This window comes from Manacus candei, unplaced genomic scaffold (assembly GCF_025592945.1).
Source record: "Manacus candei isolate 608988 ecotype Guabito, Panama unplaced genomic scaffold, ASM2559294v1 h1tg000069l, whole genome shotgun sequence".
Taxonomy (NCBI): domain Eukaryota; kingdom Metazoa; phylum Chordata; class Aves; order Passeriformes; family Pipridae; genus Manacus; species Manacus candei.
The window spans coordinates 5059161-5074427 of NW_026138117.1; the positions used below are offsets into that span (position 1 = coordinate 5059161).

Consider the following 15267-nt stretch of genomic DNA (forward strand, 5'->3'; position numbering starts at 1 on the left):
CCAGCACTCCAGACCAGGGTTGCTTGGCCAAGGTTTACGAAGCCCAGGCAGGTGAGGACATTTCACTGAAGTCTGCTAGACCTGTGTTCTGACTCCAGGTCCAGCAGGTCAGCCAGACACCACATCTTGCCTTCCTGGGCTTGCAGTGAGGCAGTGCGTGACAGCTGCTCCATGAAGCATCAAGAGGCTGTAAGAGATGCAAGGTTGCCTGGAAGGAACATGACAAGTCAGGACAAGGCACAGGAAAAACTGTCTTGTAGTTCAGTTCCAGATTGAAGTCCCTCATTAGATTGCCCTCTTCTAGACACGTGAAGGCCATCATTGCCACAAATTATAGTCCATTTCTTACTCCTTCTGCTCATGATCTGCTTATATCTGTTAATTCTTTATACCCTATTGCAAGAGAGCCTTAATGTAGGCAGTCACACTAAAATGGAAGTTATGGAAGGAAAGGGCAATCAACTCATTCGTGATTCAAAAGCGGTCTGAGAAATCACAGAAGATTTATGTTGTCTATGACGAGCTTGCCAAACCACATAATGTGAAGATTGCAATTATTTAACTACAGTGCAATTTTTTAGCTGACCATGCTGCAGAACACCTTTTGTTACTCATGAGAATTTTTTATTTGATGTAGAGCACGAAATAGTCATGTGAAGACATGAGTGTATGCAAGCTACCACTCATCAGAAAAAAAGGAAAATTAGTCACGTACTCATTTAGCAGCTATTTCCCCTTTTTTGGGAAATCCAAACATGTTTTCTCTCTGCGCCTCTGTTTCTCTCATCCTCACTCTACGGAAGGAAAGAAAGCTCTGTCTAAAATGTCGTTTGGTTCTGACACAAATCTGATTGGGCAATGAGAGACAAATTTCCGCTGTGTGTTGAGCTAAACCTTATATAAGGTCCTCACTAGCAATTTCCACAATAGCTTCTTTTGTGAAAAGCTAATGGCTGAAAGACTGCAGAAACACAGGTAAGTGAATCTGATGGAAATTTGGGAATGAAAACCTCCCCTAAACCCTCAAACTGTGTAGGGCTTATGAAGATCTCTAGTTACTAAAGCAAAGGAACCGGAAATCTATAAACAAAATAACCAAGTGTTTTCATCAGGCAAAGAAACTGAGAGAGAAACTCACCTGTTACAGAGTATCCATGTGAATCATGAGGCTTGTTAATGACACTAGCACCTAGTCCAGGTGCGCTGAGGGAGGCTACAGCTCCATACCAACGCCCTTGGAAACCCTCGCAGACCTAGCAGTAGGGGAAATGACCCATGGTTATGAAACATTATTATTGAGAAAGAGGTTGGCTTTGTGGTGTTGCAGAGATGGCAATAAGCTGGAAATAGTTTATTGTAGTCAAACTATCAGATGTTGGATAAGTATAGCTACCAGAACAGGAAGAAATTTAGATTAAACCATGACATAAATATGAGAGTGATAGGATAAACAGAAGATGCCCAAAGGTGAATACCTATGAATATGGCTATGTTATATTGGTAGAAATGTTTTTTTGCTTTCGGATATGATTTGAAGTAATTGCACAGTCATTTAATATTCATCATAGTGTTAGACTAATGTTAAATGTATGAGATTTCCATTTCTGTATATAAAATGGAAATGGTATGTATCACGTGCATACGTGTACTGTATTGTTCATAAATTCCTTACACAGAGCATAAACTAGTGCCCTTATGCAGCATGTTTTATATATTTTTGCCTGCAGCATACTGAGATAACACATTATCAATTGAGTAGCAGCAGCTGAAGCCTCGTGGCAGAGCAGAAGCATTCAGTGATGTACACAGAAACTTCTGGGTCCGTGCCAGGTCCATACAGATGACATCTGATGAATGACTGGCAGCGGATAGTTTTGTTTTCCCTTAGTGTCACCATATCTGATTTTCAGGACAAGTTGTTCAGGTTTTCCTTATCTTTTTTTTTTAGAACATATGTAGTAGTGTCCATGCTGAAAACTCACTTAAGCACCACCAGCAAGATGGGTTGTGCGTGCGATGGGAGTCAATGTTTTTGCCCCAATAGAAACATTTGCTGGAGACTTTGAAATCTTGGCTCTGGTTATAGCAGGAAATTTGCCTGCAGCCTGATCCACACTAGCGGGCCTACTTTAGTAGCCACACTGCGGAAAATATAGTGGCACAGGATTTAGTGAAGGCCATATAATCTTGAGAGACACCTGAGGTGATGGTTTCAGAGAACCAAAATCCCTTCTGATGCATCTTTGCTCCTGTGTTCACCCAAACTACTGCACTACAGGTCACTCGAAGCAGCTGACCCTTGCCTAAGTCACATCTTCTTGCAAAATAAGCAGAACTAGATTTTCCCACCCTTAGCTGTTGCAGTGAAAAGCTGTGGGGACAGAGCAGCATCTTGTGGTATGCTATTTTCATGTCCTGGAGTGAAAGGGAAGGGACAGAAGTGATATCTGTGTGCCAAACCAGATGCTCTGGTTTCACCAAGTCAGCCTCCATAAACTAGGGATAAAGACCCCTTTCTGCTCACTAAGGGTGAACTAAAGCTCCCCAGGTCTGGATTAAGGAAAAGAACATTTAACTCCTAAGATAATACTGACTATTTTCATTATATAATTTGTCTTGTAATAAACTTCCTTGTAGATTTCAAAAGACTTTCCCTTGACCTTCTTCCAATTTGCTGTGGAAAAAAATGCGTGGGCTCTTCTTTGTCCTGGTGACGTGCACAGCAGGTGCCTCTGCTTTCAGATTCCAGCAAGTCAAAAACACGGGTAAGGGCATGCTTTTTTTCTTTCTGTCTCCCTCACCCTTCTGTTCAATGTGCCTCTCTGACAGTAATGTAAAAATGTCTCTGATTATATAGAAAACTGCCCAGATCACACCGTGTTTTTCAAACACTACTACGAATTGCATGGAGAACCTGTGGTTCTGAAGTGCCCTTCCCCCAGTTACAAACATTTGGATTTTTCTGCCTTGACTCCTAATATCACATGGCATAAAAATGGTTCAAAAACCATGATATCGGGAAGAGATGAAGATCCAAGAATCTGGGCAAAAGAAAATGCACTCTGGTTTTTACCAGTGATGCTAGAAGATTCAGGAGTATATATCTGCACAAAAAGGTGAGTATTTAAAAGAAAATCCAGTGCACTAACAAGCTTACTATGTCTCAAACACATTAGCTTGATTTGAAACTCCAGTTATATTCAGGGCATTTCTGGGTAAGATCCTTTCCTCACTGACATTACTAGAGAAAAAATGTGGAAGGTCAGAATCTTAAGTGCACTATGTGTCTCCTGCAACTACATATACTGAAAGCTGGATAAATTGTGAGATAGGTTTGCTGCTTTGGCTATGATGTCATGGGAAAACAGTGTATAAAGAATTTGTTCTGGCTTACCTATGAGCCAGTCAGTGCTACGGCAAGTGGGACATGCTGCAGGCAGGGGATTTTGCAGGATGCAAATAGCCTTGGTGTACTTCAGGTTGCCCTATGAAACATATACTAAGACACTGTGGCTCTGCAGTGGCTTCCTTCTTTCCTCTTCCTTGTCCCTGGTCTTCATTTTATTTCTCCTTCACATTTTAAACCAGAATTTGATTGCCTTGGTATTACTGGAAGACCTTTACCAAGACTCAATATGTATTTACTAGATTGATAACAGACTTATAAGATTGCAGTGGGTGGAGACTTCAGGCATGGCTTTTTTCAGCCCTGTTGGTAGGGTTTTTTTCTGAGTGTTTACAATCTGACAGCCCATTGTACCATTTCAAAAGAGGTACCAGGGTCTGGATTTGTTGGGGACTGAAGAAGGCAAAAACCCCCATCACCCTTGAAGCCTGAACTCCAGAAGGTGTCCCAGGTCCCTGTCCCCTCCAAGCTCCTCCAGCCAGCCAGCCTCCCAGTACATCTCTGGCATCTTGCTCTGGGGTTTATAGTGGAGAACATATCTCCACATCCCTGGAGCTGCTTGTGTAAAGCACGGTTTCCTTGCTGGCAAGACACACCTTGTGAATGATGTGTGTCAAAAGAAGAAGAGATGGAGAGGCAGAACTCCAGTGGAGAAATCATGCTCAGCATATTGGGTTGGCCTTTCCACATGTCTCAGCGGCAAGAAATGGTGGGGCAGAAGAGAAGACACTGATAGCAAGGTCAAAGCAATAAAAGGTTGTAAATATTGTTCTAGATCAGAGTAGTGCCTGAGACCTTCAAGGGCGTTTTTAAATCCCCTCTTTGTACTATTCTGACTTAGTTTGTCAATATATAATACTATGGCAGTGTTACTAATACCTACAGTAAAATGCTCTGAAACACGTTTGAAAAAGACATGCAAGAGTCCAGTACATAACTTCATTGCTAACACTATTACAGGACTAATAGAGTACAAGCAAATTGTATTCCCTTTGCAAATCAGCCTATGGGAAAGCTATCAGATTTTTTTTTCAACACTGCAAAATGAGGATAGAAGCAAACTATCAGAGACCTCTGCTTCTGTGAAGCAAGTATTTTGGATTTGGGCATCCAGCCTTTAAGTGAGAGATGACCACAGTGCCCTGGCAGCAGTGTCAGTCTGTCTGCTTGCAGCCCACAGCTGCTCCCCTGGAGGTGGCAGTCGAACCCCCTGGCTTTGTTGGCCCGTTCAAGGATCAGTCACTGCCCTGGGTAGAGGCACCTCCAAGGCAGGGCTTCAGAGGTTGTGGAGGACAGAATTTAAGCATCTGTCTTCCCAAGTTTGGTCCTCTTGGGACTGGAAGTGATTGTCACTTGGGGCCTGAATGAATATTGCAAACCTTTCAAAGCCAGAATGCCTTCTTTTCTGCACAATATGATATGTACTCACAGAAACGCCTGTGTTTGTTCAATAGTGACTGCAGATGTTTTTCAATACATGCTTTAAGGTTTTTATTTCATCATTAGGGTTTTCATAGTCAGGACCTTTTCCAAGGGAATGGTGGAGACTTCATGACACACCTACTACTGTTCAGGTGAAAAAATTAAAAAAATGCTGTAGTCTAAGGGTGCACAGGAAACTTGGTGTACAAAAAAGAAAAGACTGAATGTCCAAGGCAGACCTGTGTCAACCACATGTTTAGATTGTGCCAAAAGAACAGTACCAGTGATTTTTCCAGCATCCCTCCTGGTATGATCTCAGACCTGGCCTCCTAGAAACTGCTAAGGAAAGAAATGGAGCCAGGAGGAAACCTTGAGTATCACTCAAGTTCCCTGTGTCACTGGTGGGTGCTCACCTCTCCCTCCTCTGTCTGCAGGAACTCCTCCTACTGCATAGAAGTCTCCATCCACCTCACAGTCGTGGAGAAAACAGCTGCTCAGGAGATTGCCTATCCCCAGGTCCTCTCCACTTTCACTTCTGGAAAGATCGTTTGTCCTGACCTGTGGGATTTTTCACCAAATTCGACAAGCCTAGAGCTCAAGTGGTACAAGGTAGAACTTTCACCTCCTTTTTGTGCATAGCCTAGTTCCAATTTAGCACATAAATCTCCACTTTATGTCTCTCCTGAACATCATGTTGGTCAAGTCATGAGCACAGTGTAATATACTGGGAATTTTGGGACAGATGTATATATTTTAAGAAAGGTTCTCTGGGGTGGATTCAGCACAGGGTGAAGTGTTCCACATGTTGTATGCTCTCACAGGCAGTGCAACTATATATAAGGATAGATTACTTACCCAACTCCAGGGTTTGCCACTTGAGATCAGGCTCTTCCCTTGGGCACTGTGCTTCTTTATGGCTCTTGTAGTGGATCCCATAAAGTAGGACCTCCCAGGGGTGCTTCCTCCCTTTTCAGATGGGGTAGCTTTCATTAATCAAGTGGAATACAGCATTTGGAAATACTAGGTTAATTACACAATGCTTACTTAGAGTGTTCTCTAGCCTAACTTACCAGTTTGTGGCTTTTCAAGTAGCAAGCATGGTTTTGCCTCTAAGGTCAAATATCTTTCAATTCATCATCCTCATCTGTACAATTTCTCACTGGAGAGCAGGGGTTCCTTCTTGTATTTTCACAGTACCTTGGTTAACTTTTATTTATGCTTCACTATGTTTGCATGCTCTGCCTTGTGCAGCTGTTGCCTTACCGTGGGATGCAATACATAGGCTGGCTTCCTACAGCAGTGCCTAGGTTGTGATCGGTACCACACCAGTAAAACGGTGCTGCTCAGGATTCCCTTCAGAAGTGGGATATAAGCTACTTTATGTAAGCAAAAGGCTGCCCCCCTCAATATGGTTCTCATTACAACTGTTTGAAAGAGCTACCCTGCCTTCATGGAGCAGGAACATCATTGCTCCTTAGAGGGGCTCCAACCTTTGTATGAAGACAGCCTTAGGGATACAGAGCAGGAATTTATAACAGCTTATGAGGTATACAGGGTAAGTAACAGCTATGTGAAAATCTTTATGATTACTAGTATTCGTCTTCAAAGAACACCTTAGAATATTAGTCTTACGAGGTCATATATGGAAAGTGATATAATTGTGAAAACCCTCATGGGTACTAAAATGGTTTTGTCTTAGAAGAATATCTTGGCTGATTGCTCTTAAGAGGACTCAGAAAAGAGAGTGTTATACCTTTTCCATCTTAAAATGCGCTCTTTATTGAAGAACTATGTACACACATTGTAAGTAGATTAAAATAATGGTTCTTCACATTTCACATAGTGCCACGGAGCATTTTAGAGACAGATACACTTTAAAAGAACTTGCCCTTTGGTAGGAAAGTGGAACTGCTCAAATTTCCCAGTGATATTTAATAACAGAGAGATAGGGATAAGTAATTTTGTTTTGGACCTACACAGGACGTAACCATATCTGAGTCATAATGCCACTTGCTGTCCTTTCTCCAGGATGCCCTGCCTTTGGAAGACAACAATGAGAAATTCGTCATTCTGAAAGGTTCAGCTTCTCTGATCATGACACCTGTGCTACCAACAGATGCTGGCTATTACACTTGCAAGATGTCATTTCCATTTGAAGGTGTGATGTATGAAATCACCAGGACAATTCAGCTGGAGACTGTTGGTAAATATAACATTAGATGATTAGAGATGTGAAGCACCTCTTGGACAAGGAAAGGCTAAGACAACTGTTTGTTTAGCCTGGAAAAGAAAAGCCTTCAGGGTGACCTAATTGAGGCCTTCCAGTACCTAAAGGGGGCTTAAAAGAAAGATGGAGAGGGACTTTTTACAGGACAAGGGAGAATGGCTTCTAACTGAAAAAGGACAGGTTGAGATTAGATATTAGGAGAAAGTTCTTTTCTATGAGGGTGGTGAGGCACTGGAATAAATTGCCCAGAGAAGTTGTGGATGCCCCATCCCTGGAATTGTTCAAGGCCAGGTTGGATTGAGCTCTGAGCAATCTGGTCTAGCAATCTGAAACATGTCCCTGCCCATGGCAGGGGGTTTGGAACTAGATGATCTTTAAGGTCCTTTCCAATCCAAACCATTCTGTGATTCCATGATTCAAGGATTGACACCTTAAAACATTACATCACTTAAGAAGACCTCTTCTTTGCTAATGAAACTCGGGAGAGGAGGTCATGCTCTATCTCTCAGGCATGCCAAGGGAAAGGGGACACCGTGAATGCTTGCCCTGGCACTGATGGGTCTCCCACAGCACCCCTGGTACGACAGGGGTCGTTCCTGCCAGTACCTGTGTTTTTTAAATCGAGTAATTATGTCTTGGGGGCATGGGGGTGTCACTGCAAATGACTTCAGAGAGGTTAGGAGTTAAAGCACTTCATAGTTGCTTAGGGCGAGGACAAAATGCTGTTTCGCAGAGGAGTGAAGGCGGCGAGGGGGAGGAAGGGACGTGGCGCTGCTGCGCCGAGCGGCCAGCAGGGGACGGGCGTGCCATGAATTCCTTTTGCTGCATCCCTCGGGATCGGGATGAGAACGGGATCCTGTCTCCACAAACACGGGTCTCTGGGCTTGAGACGGGAATGTCTCTTTTAGCCAGTGGGTTTAACAATCAAATGTTTTCGTGGCAGACAACAGGTGTTGAGCGAAGTGTCACGTTTCTAGTTCTGGGGCCATGCCCACGTTTGCTCTTGTGTTAGCACTGACTGTTCTCTTTCTAACTTCAGAACGAGAGAAAAGAATTACCCCAATAATTGTGTATCCAACGCAAAAGACAACATCAACTGTTCTTGGTAAGGTCTAACATTATTTTTGGAAACACCTAATCAGATAAAAATTAGAGCAGGTCCTCTTATGGTGTAATTTGTTGGCGTAAATTGTTGTAGTTTCTTTGATCTCTATTATCTTACCTGAGGGTCAGTGCTGGTGTAGTTTTTGTTTCTTAATGTCTACAACCAGATGCTGTCTTCCAGGTAGGAGAAACTGCAGAAGTGCTACAGATTTTAGTCCCTTACAAAGCAATGAAAGCATGTTTGCACCATTAGCTCAGCTGCCCGCAGTTCCCTCTTCACTAAGAACTTTTCTTTTTCATATTTCCTCGAATTGGTCTGGTTATCTGGTAGCTTTGAATGAGCCATCTAGCTCTTTTGAAAAGAGACCTTTTTTCATTGATTTTTACTGTTTGAACAAGACAGTTTTTAGTTAGCAAGTACCTTGATAGGATCTCAATTTTTGTTTGAAGATTACATTATGACAACAAATGTCTGTTGCATTTCCTCCTCCTAGACAATGCCAGTCACATTTTACACTAAACTTTCTTAACTTGGGTACTAAACACACAGCTCTGTCCTATGATGTTGTTAGTTTTCCCTGCTACTTTTCTTTCCATCATTTTAGCCTACCAAGTTTTGGGGTTGCTTTTTTTTGTTTGTTTTGGTTTGGTTTTTTGTTCATTGTTGGTTTTGTGTTTTGTTTTGTTTCCTGTCTACCTCCATGTAGTGTTTTGTGTTCCTTTTATCACCATCTGCACAGGTATAATAATAACATTGTCTGCATCATTGAACCCTATGTTTTCCATAGATCCACACCAACCTGGAGTCTCTTTATCCTTAACTCTGAGTTACAATAACTTTATCAAAATTTCAGCATTTTTGCACAATCACCTTATCCCCAGAGGTCCCACCTTGAGCTGAATGCTCTTGCCCACAACATCTCCAAGCAAAGCTACACTTTTGGTTAATGCAATTGCTCCAGAGGGGTAAATCACATGGTGCCCTTTGGGCTGCAGTACATCAGAAAGAGCAAGGCTGCAGGGACAGAGCTTTGCCTCCTGAGGAATGTGTTTAGAGCAAGAGTTGCTAACTCTTGCAATAGGAAAATGATTTGGTTAGCACTGGGAAGGACTGACAAACTGAAGGGGCTTTCTGCCAAGGGGTAGGGGATCATAAGTAATCTGGGGATTAACTTCAGTTTTGAATGCAGTGGTGCTTACCATGTGTGGGAACCTGATCTCCCACTGGAGTTGTTGGCTTTCACGAGAAGAAAAAGTAGCTCTTCACGTGTATCCAAATTGTTTTTCAATCTTTGTTTTTTTGACAGGCTCCAAGATGACTCTTCCATGCAAAGTGTTTGTTGGGCTGAGCAGCCATGTCCAAACCGATGTGGAATGGCTGGCAAACGACACCAGTGTTGATGTGGTTTATAAACAAAGCAGAGTTACAGAGGGAGAACGACAGTAAGTCTGGCTGAAAGTGCTTCCTTGTGCTTGTTGTTTTAACCTGCAGTGCAAGAGGGGCTCCTGGTGCAACTGAATGCCAGGTAATGAAATGGGGTAGAGACAGATCTGAAGTAAAGGTGAGAGCACCTTCCCAAGGAATTCCTGGCTATGGATTAGGGTTTAGCATGGGTCAGGGACCATTTCCAACAGAGTTTGGGGATGTGGCATCTGTATTTTGAGGGACAAGAGTGTTTAACAATTATGGATGTGAGCTGGTTTTGGCCATTTGTGGCCACCAGTGCCAGATAATAACCTGGTCATGCTGCAGCCAGAGGTAACGTGGTCACTCAGCCGTATACCCAAGCCTTTATGTGTTTTCCCATCCCATGATTGGCAGCATCCATATAAACAAAAATCTTATTTATATGGATAAGTGAAAATGCATTAAACCTGTGGTCAGGAACCATAAAATATCTCTGCAGGCTTTAGAATAGAGCACACATGTACTTTCTTACATGGACTTTAAAAATTACTTTGATTATGACTATCACTATCATTATTGCTGTTACATATTATTATGGAATTGCACAAGGACAGTGACTATGACAGCTAAGGTTCATGTAGAACCCACAGTGTGTGAGACACTCCAGTTCTGCTGGAAGCCCCCATTATGGCAGCATGGCAAAACAGCTCAAATACCACCAGGAAAACAAATGCCCTGCAGAAGTCTCTGGCAAAGAGCCTACTGCCATGTTCCTGCCTTCTTGTGGTACAGTTGGAATTCCATTGCCATGGTGCAATGCAGACTCATGATCAGATCATTAAAGAGCAGCTGGACAACTGCTCCAAAAATGACTAAAAGATACCAAGGGACAATGTTTGACTGCAGCTAGAAAACCATTTTTGGAGAGATGTACTCATGAAACAATAATGTTGAAATAAGCTGGAAACTTCTTAGACAGTTTCTTGTATGGAGGTCTTGGCTCAGGACATGTGATAGACAGGAATGGTGGTTCTGTTTTCTGAGAGAGCATTTGCAGGTTTATGTTCTCCATATGTCCTCTTCCATCTGGTAGTAATAATTAATTTCAGAAATGAATAGGTGATCAGAAAGAAGGAATTAGGTCCTTCCCCAATGCTGTGTAGAGAGCTTAAAGATATACGGAATTCTACTTGCCTTTCTTCCTTCCCTTTTATTATTTTTGCAAGACAACTTCAGATCCTTTTTCCTGTAGGCTCCAAAAAGTGCAGGATGAGTACTGCCCACTGAGACTCAACTAGTTAGCAGAACTGGACTGGGAGACATCATGTGTCCTTGAATGCTGTGTGGCTAGTTCAGAAATGAGCCAATATCCAATACATTTTCTTGTGCTTCTTAGAATGAACATATTAAATAGAGAAAAGATAGCTTATAAAAGTATTGAACATTAAATTTTTCTTATTTTTTTTCTAGAGAAATTGTAGAAAATGGTGAAAACTTCATTGAAGTACCATTGATTTTTGATTCTGTTGAAGAAATGGACTTTTACACAGACTTTACCTGTCTAGCCCAGAACAGATATGGATACCAAGTACTGCCAACAAGGGTCAAGCAGGAAGGTAGCTGTTTTCACTGCTTATTTTGGATAATTGTTATTATTATTCTAATGCTGACATATCATCCAAGCCTTTTATACTGTCAGAGATAGTGCCAGAATGAATTATTGCCTGGGGAAAGTCTAGTTGACTCTTTCACCTGTAGTCTTTGATATAGTTTGTTCACAAAATACACCTTCTATAGGTTATTTACTGACATTTTGTGCAGGGGTAAAGATCCAGCTGTCCTGGTATATCTGTTTATTGAATAGGACTCCAATTTAGATACACTTTGTGAAATGATGTTTTCAGTGAGACTACAGGCAAATTCCCTTTGGGTGTAGGAGGGCCAGAGCTCCTGCAGTTTCCCAACTAGTAGGGGAAAAAAAAGACAATATGTCTGTCACGTATTGGCCTCATAAGCCACCAGCGTGCCTGTAGCAAATGTGGATAGAGCCTTCCCAAATCTTCGTTCGTGAAGCCTAGCCATGAGGGAAAAAAAAGACAATAACAGAATTAATTACTTGAGTGTTCCTTTTCCTCATGCACAGACTGCCACCAAAATAACAAGAAGTATAAATTAAGATGGGTGTTATTATTTTGGCTCCTAGTGAAGGGAAGAGAAGATTGAAGCTCAGTGTAATTAATATTGCAGCATGATAGACCACTGGCCAAGAACATGCTGTAAAATCAATGTGAAGCAATGCTAATTGTTTCTTTGCATGAGGTTGATGAATCACTCACATTTCCCAGAGTGTTCAATCAACAGACCTCTTCCTTTCACAGGTGCATAAGCCGTGCTGGAAGGTTAACTTGCATACGTCCTTTTTATTGTGATTTCTCCTCTTCCTCCTTGAACTTAGAGAACTATATTCCTGAGAGTTGGTTGTTTTTTTGTTTGCTTGTTTGTTTTTTTAAAAATATTAATATTTATTCTTTACCTTTTCAGCTGCTGGCTTGTCCTGGTACATTGCAATGATTCCCATTGCATTGGCCTGTGTGATCGTGGGAGGGATATGCTGGAAGCGGAGAGACGATAAAGGATATAGCATAGCAAAGGTTTAAATTCTGCCTGCTTCTCCAGCTGCCAACAGAACAAAGAATCACCATGACTATCTTTCACGTGAGGCACAGAGAGCATTTCAGACCTGATATACTGCATTCCCAGCAGACAGATATGTATCAGCTCTTTCCCTCTTCTCCAAGTCTTCTATGATCTGATGAAGTTAAGAATATAAGTTTCCATTTTTATACTGCCTAGATGCAGGAAACCTGATTCTATTATTTTGCAGCTAGGGTGCAATCTGTAGGATTTTGGAACACAGAATACTGGGATCGTGCTCTGCATATGGGAAAGGTAGGGAAAGGGAGGTGCTCTTACCCTTCGTAATTTCAATAAACTTACTGTTTTTTTGTACAAAAGGAAAGGAAATCCCCTAGAAGACCCATTTGTTTTCCCTTTTCCAGAGCCAAATGCAGTTGTCATGGCAACTGTATATCTATGAACTTCTCCATAAAAAACCTAATTTTTTTCACCATTTGGATTATTCTTTACTTAAACGGACTGTCTCAGAATATTCCTCCTCCAGAGAAAACTACATCTGCACAACAGATAACTGTACATTGGAGTATTCAGTTCTGTTTTATCTACTAATATGTCATATCTAGAGATTCATAGTCAGCTGTAACATGTTGTTATCTTTGCCAAGGAAAGAATTTGTGTTTTGAGAGTCATTTGACTAATAAAAACTTTCATTCCTGGAAGTAGTTGGACAGATTGCCAGTTAGTAATATACAGTCTCACCCTTTTGTGCCTCCAAGATTGTGCCTTTCTGTGACCAATCTGGTATAGCTTCAAATTGTGTCCTTTAAATTGCAGTATGCAAATTGACTACTCATGATACAAAACACTGCCTGTTAGGTTAATCTAACTGGATTCTAGTCTTGGCATAAATCAGAAGGGAGCAATCAGTGACCATGCTGTACTTTGAGAGTCACAAGGAGTAAAATGACTTGGTTACTTCCTCTTCAAAGAGACATCATTTATAATAGCTGAGAAATAGGTACATGACATATAATGTGTATTATCTTCATCTGTATGGGAGGGAAGAGAAACTGCCTTAAAGGACGACATTGTTACAGAGCCGTAACTGACGCCTCTCACAGACTCTGAAGATAAAGCTTTTTGTTCATGTAAATTATCCCCGAGGTTTTTCAAGCTCTACAGGAAAGAAATCAGGAAAAACACTGGCTCCAAAGAAACAAATGGTAACAAACTAGGGAAATGAGCAGCTCATGTCCAACTGGGAGAGGCCATAATATAATTCCTTTCCACCATCTCTTATAGCTTGCTCTGAGTTAATCCAATAAATATTTGGAAAAACTTCAAAGAGTAGGATGTGACTTGAGTTAGGAAACCTTTATTATCTACTAGCAGAAACCTTCCAAGTAATGAGATTTAAGCCAAAGCCTCCCTTTAAATATTCTAAGGCATGGAGATTAGAGTTCTGACACAGTCTGAGTCAAGAGCAACCAAAGAAGACCACAGAATTTACTGTTTCCAAGCACAGAATGTCAGCTATGATGATAAAGACTACATGTATTTTATGGGCAGATGGGAAAAAGCTGTCTGCAAGTGTGGAAACCAGTCAATCCACTTGGATATCTGTTCTTTGAAGGAAGAAAGCTATAGATGAAATGACCAATGCTGGAAGGAACATGAAAAATATTTTAGGAACATCAGGAATGCTCATTATTTTCAAGCAATCACTAGTCTGTAGCTAGAGAATAAATTTTGTTTGTCAGTAAGTGTAACATTTCAAAATGTGATTTGTTCTTCCTTTCCATCTGTATCCTCCAAGAGTAGTGTAATAACACATCCAGCTATAGGTACAGGTTGGATTTCACCAAGTAGTGGAAAAGAAGTATGTGGAGTATTGATGCCATAAGAAAGTTAAACACCTCAGATCGTCCTCCAAACTAGAGCAGAAGAAAGAAATGTGAATGTGACATAAAATTTAAGCATAAAGAGAATAGATGTTACTCAGTGGCACCTTGAATACAAAAGGAATGTACAGAAACAAAGTCTTATCTTTTATGAAGTGATATTTGCTTCTCTAACTGTTGGTCTAGCAATATTCTGAAGGCTTTCCTCATAAGCAGACGTTCAAGTGAACTATATTATGTAGATATTTTACAGTAGGCTTGAATAAGTGGTCTACGTAATATAAATGCTTTACATTTCTTTGTATCATTATATACAAGGGCAACATTGTTTTTGAAAATGTTATGTGAAAAATGAAAAACAAATAAACCCCAAAGCAATATACTAGTGTGTGAGTTGTGTGTAAAGAAAGATGTGAGATATGAGATGGGACTTTGAGGGCGGCAGCACTTTCCTGGAGAGGTGTGATTTTTCCAGCGCTCTGCTGCAGAGGGACTTGTCCCCTGGAGGCACAGTCACCCCTGCTCTGTGGGGTTGCAGGATGAGCTCCATTCTTCAGCTGCTTCTCTCACCTTGTGACTGTGCCTGGTCACACCAAAGGAGGACTGTCCTGATGGGCCAAGCTCTGTTCCTGACTGCCACCATGTTCATGACTGTCCTTGCTCTGCAGTCCCCCAAGTTTTGGGCTCACTCTGGGCAGGTGGTACTGGGTGGTCTTTCTCTGCCTACCAGCTGTCTTTTGTTCACCTACTGGCTTCTGTGGGGAGACTTCTGGTTACAGACTGTCACTGTAGGGATGTGAATTTAGCATGTGCTCCCCAGGTGGGGGGATCTGTCTTGTTCAGCTTCCCAAAATGCTCCCCAAGATTTTTGTCTCCTTTTTTTCATTCGAAATTAGAGAACTCCATTTATCACTGTACTTTAGGTAGGTGTCAGAGACTGAAATGGTTAATGATTTATGCATTCCAGGAGTTTACAGGCTTTGACTTTTGCCCTAAAAAGGCAAGGAGATACCCCAGATGGACAGTTGAGCCCATACCCTCAGTGCTAAGCCCTAAAAAGGCAAGAAGATACCTCAGATGGGCTAAGCCCTAAAAAAGCAAGAAGATACCTCAGGTGGGAAATCAAGCCCATCCCTCCCTCCAGTGTTAAACCCTAAAAAGG

General features: G+C 41.6%; 1 protein-coding gene across 1 annotated transcript; it reads left to right on the plus strand.

The window, feature by feature from the left end:
- The first annotated feature begins 623 nt into the window (after positions 1-623).
- On the plus strand, positions 624-14472 carry IL1R2 (interleukin 1 receptor type 2). The gene is made up of 9 exons (XM_051806963.1): positions 624-975; positions 2638-2765; positions 2858-3116; positions 5263-5437; positions 6857-7031; positions 8095-8160; positions 9467-9602; positions 11038-11183; positions 12109-14472. Exons 2-9 carry the CDS (start codon positions 2687-2689, stop codon positions 12222-12224), a joined length of 1152 nt encoding a protein of 383 aa, XP_051662923.1. The 5' UTR covers positions 624-975; positions 2638-2686; the 3' UTR covers positions 12225-14472.
- Positions 14473-15267: the final 795 nt, after the last annotated feature.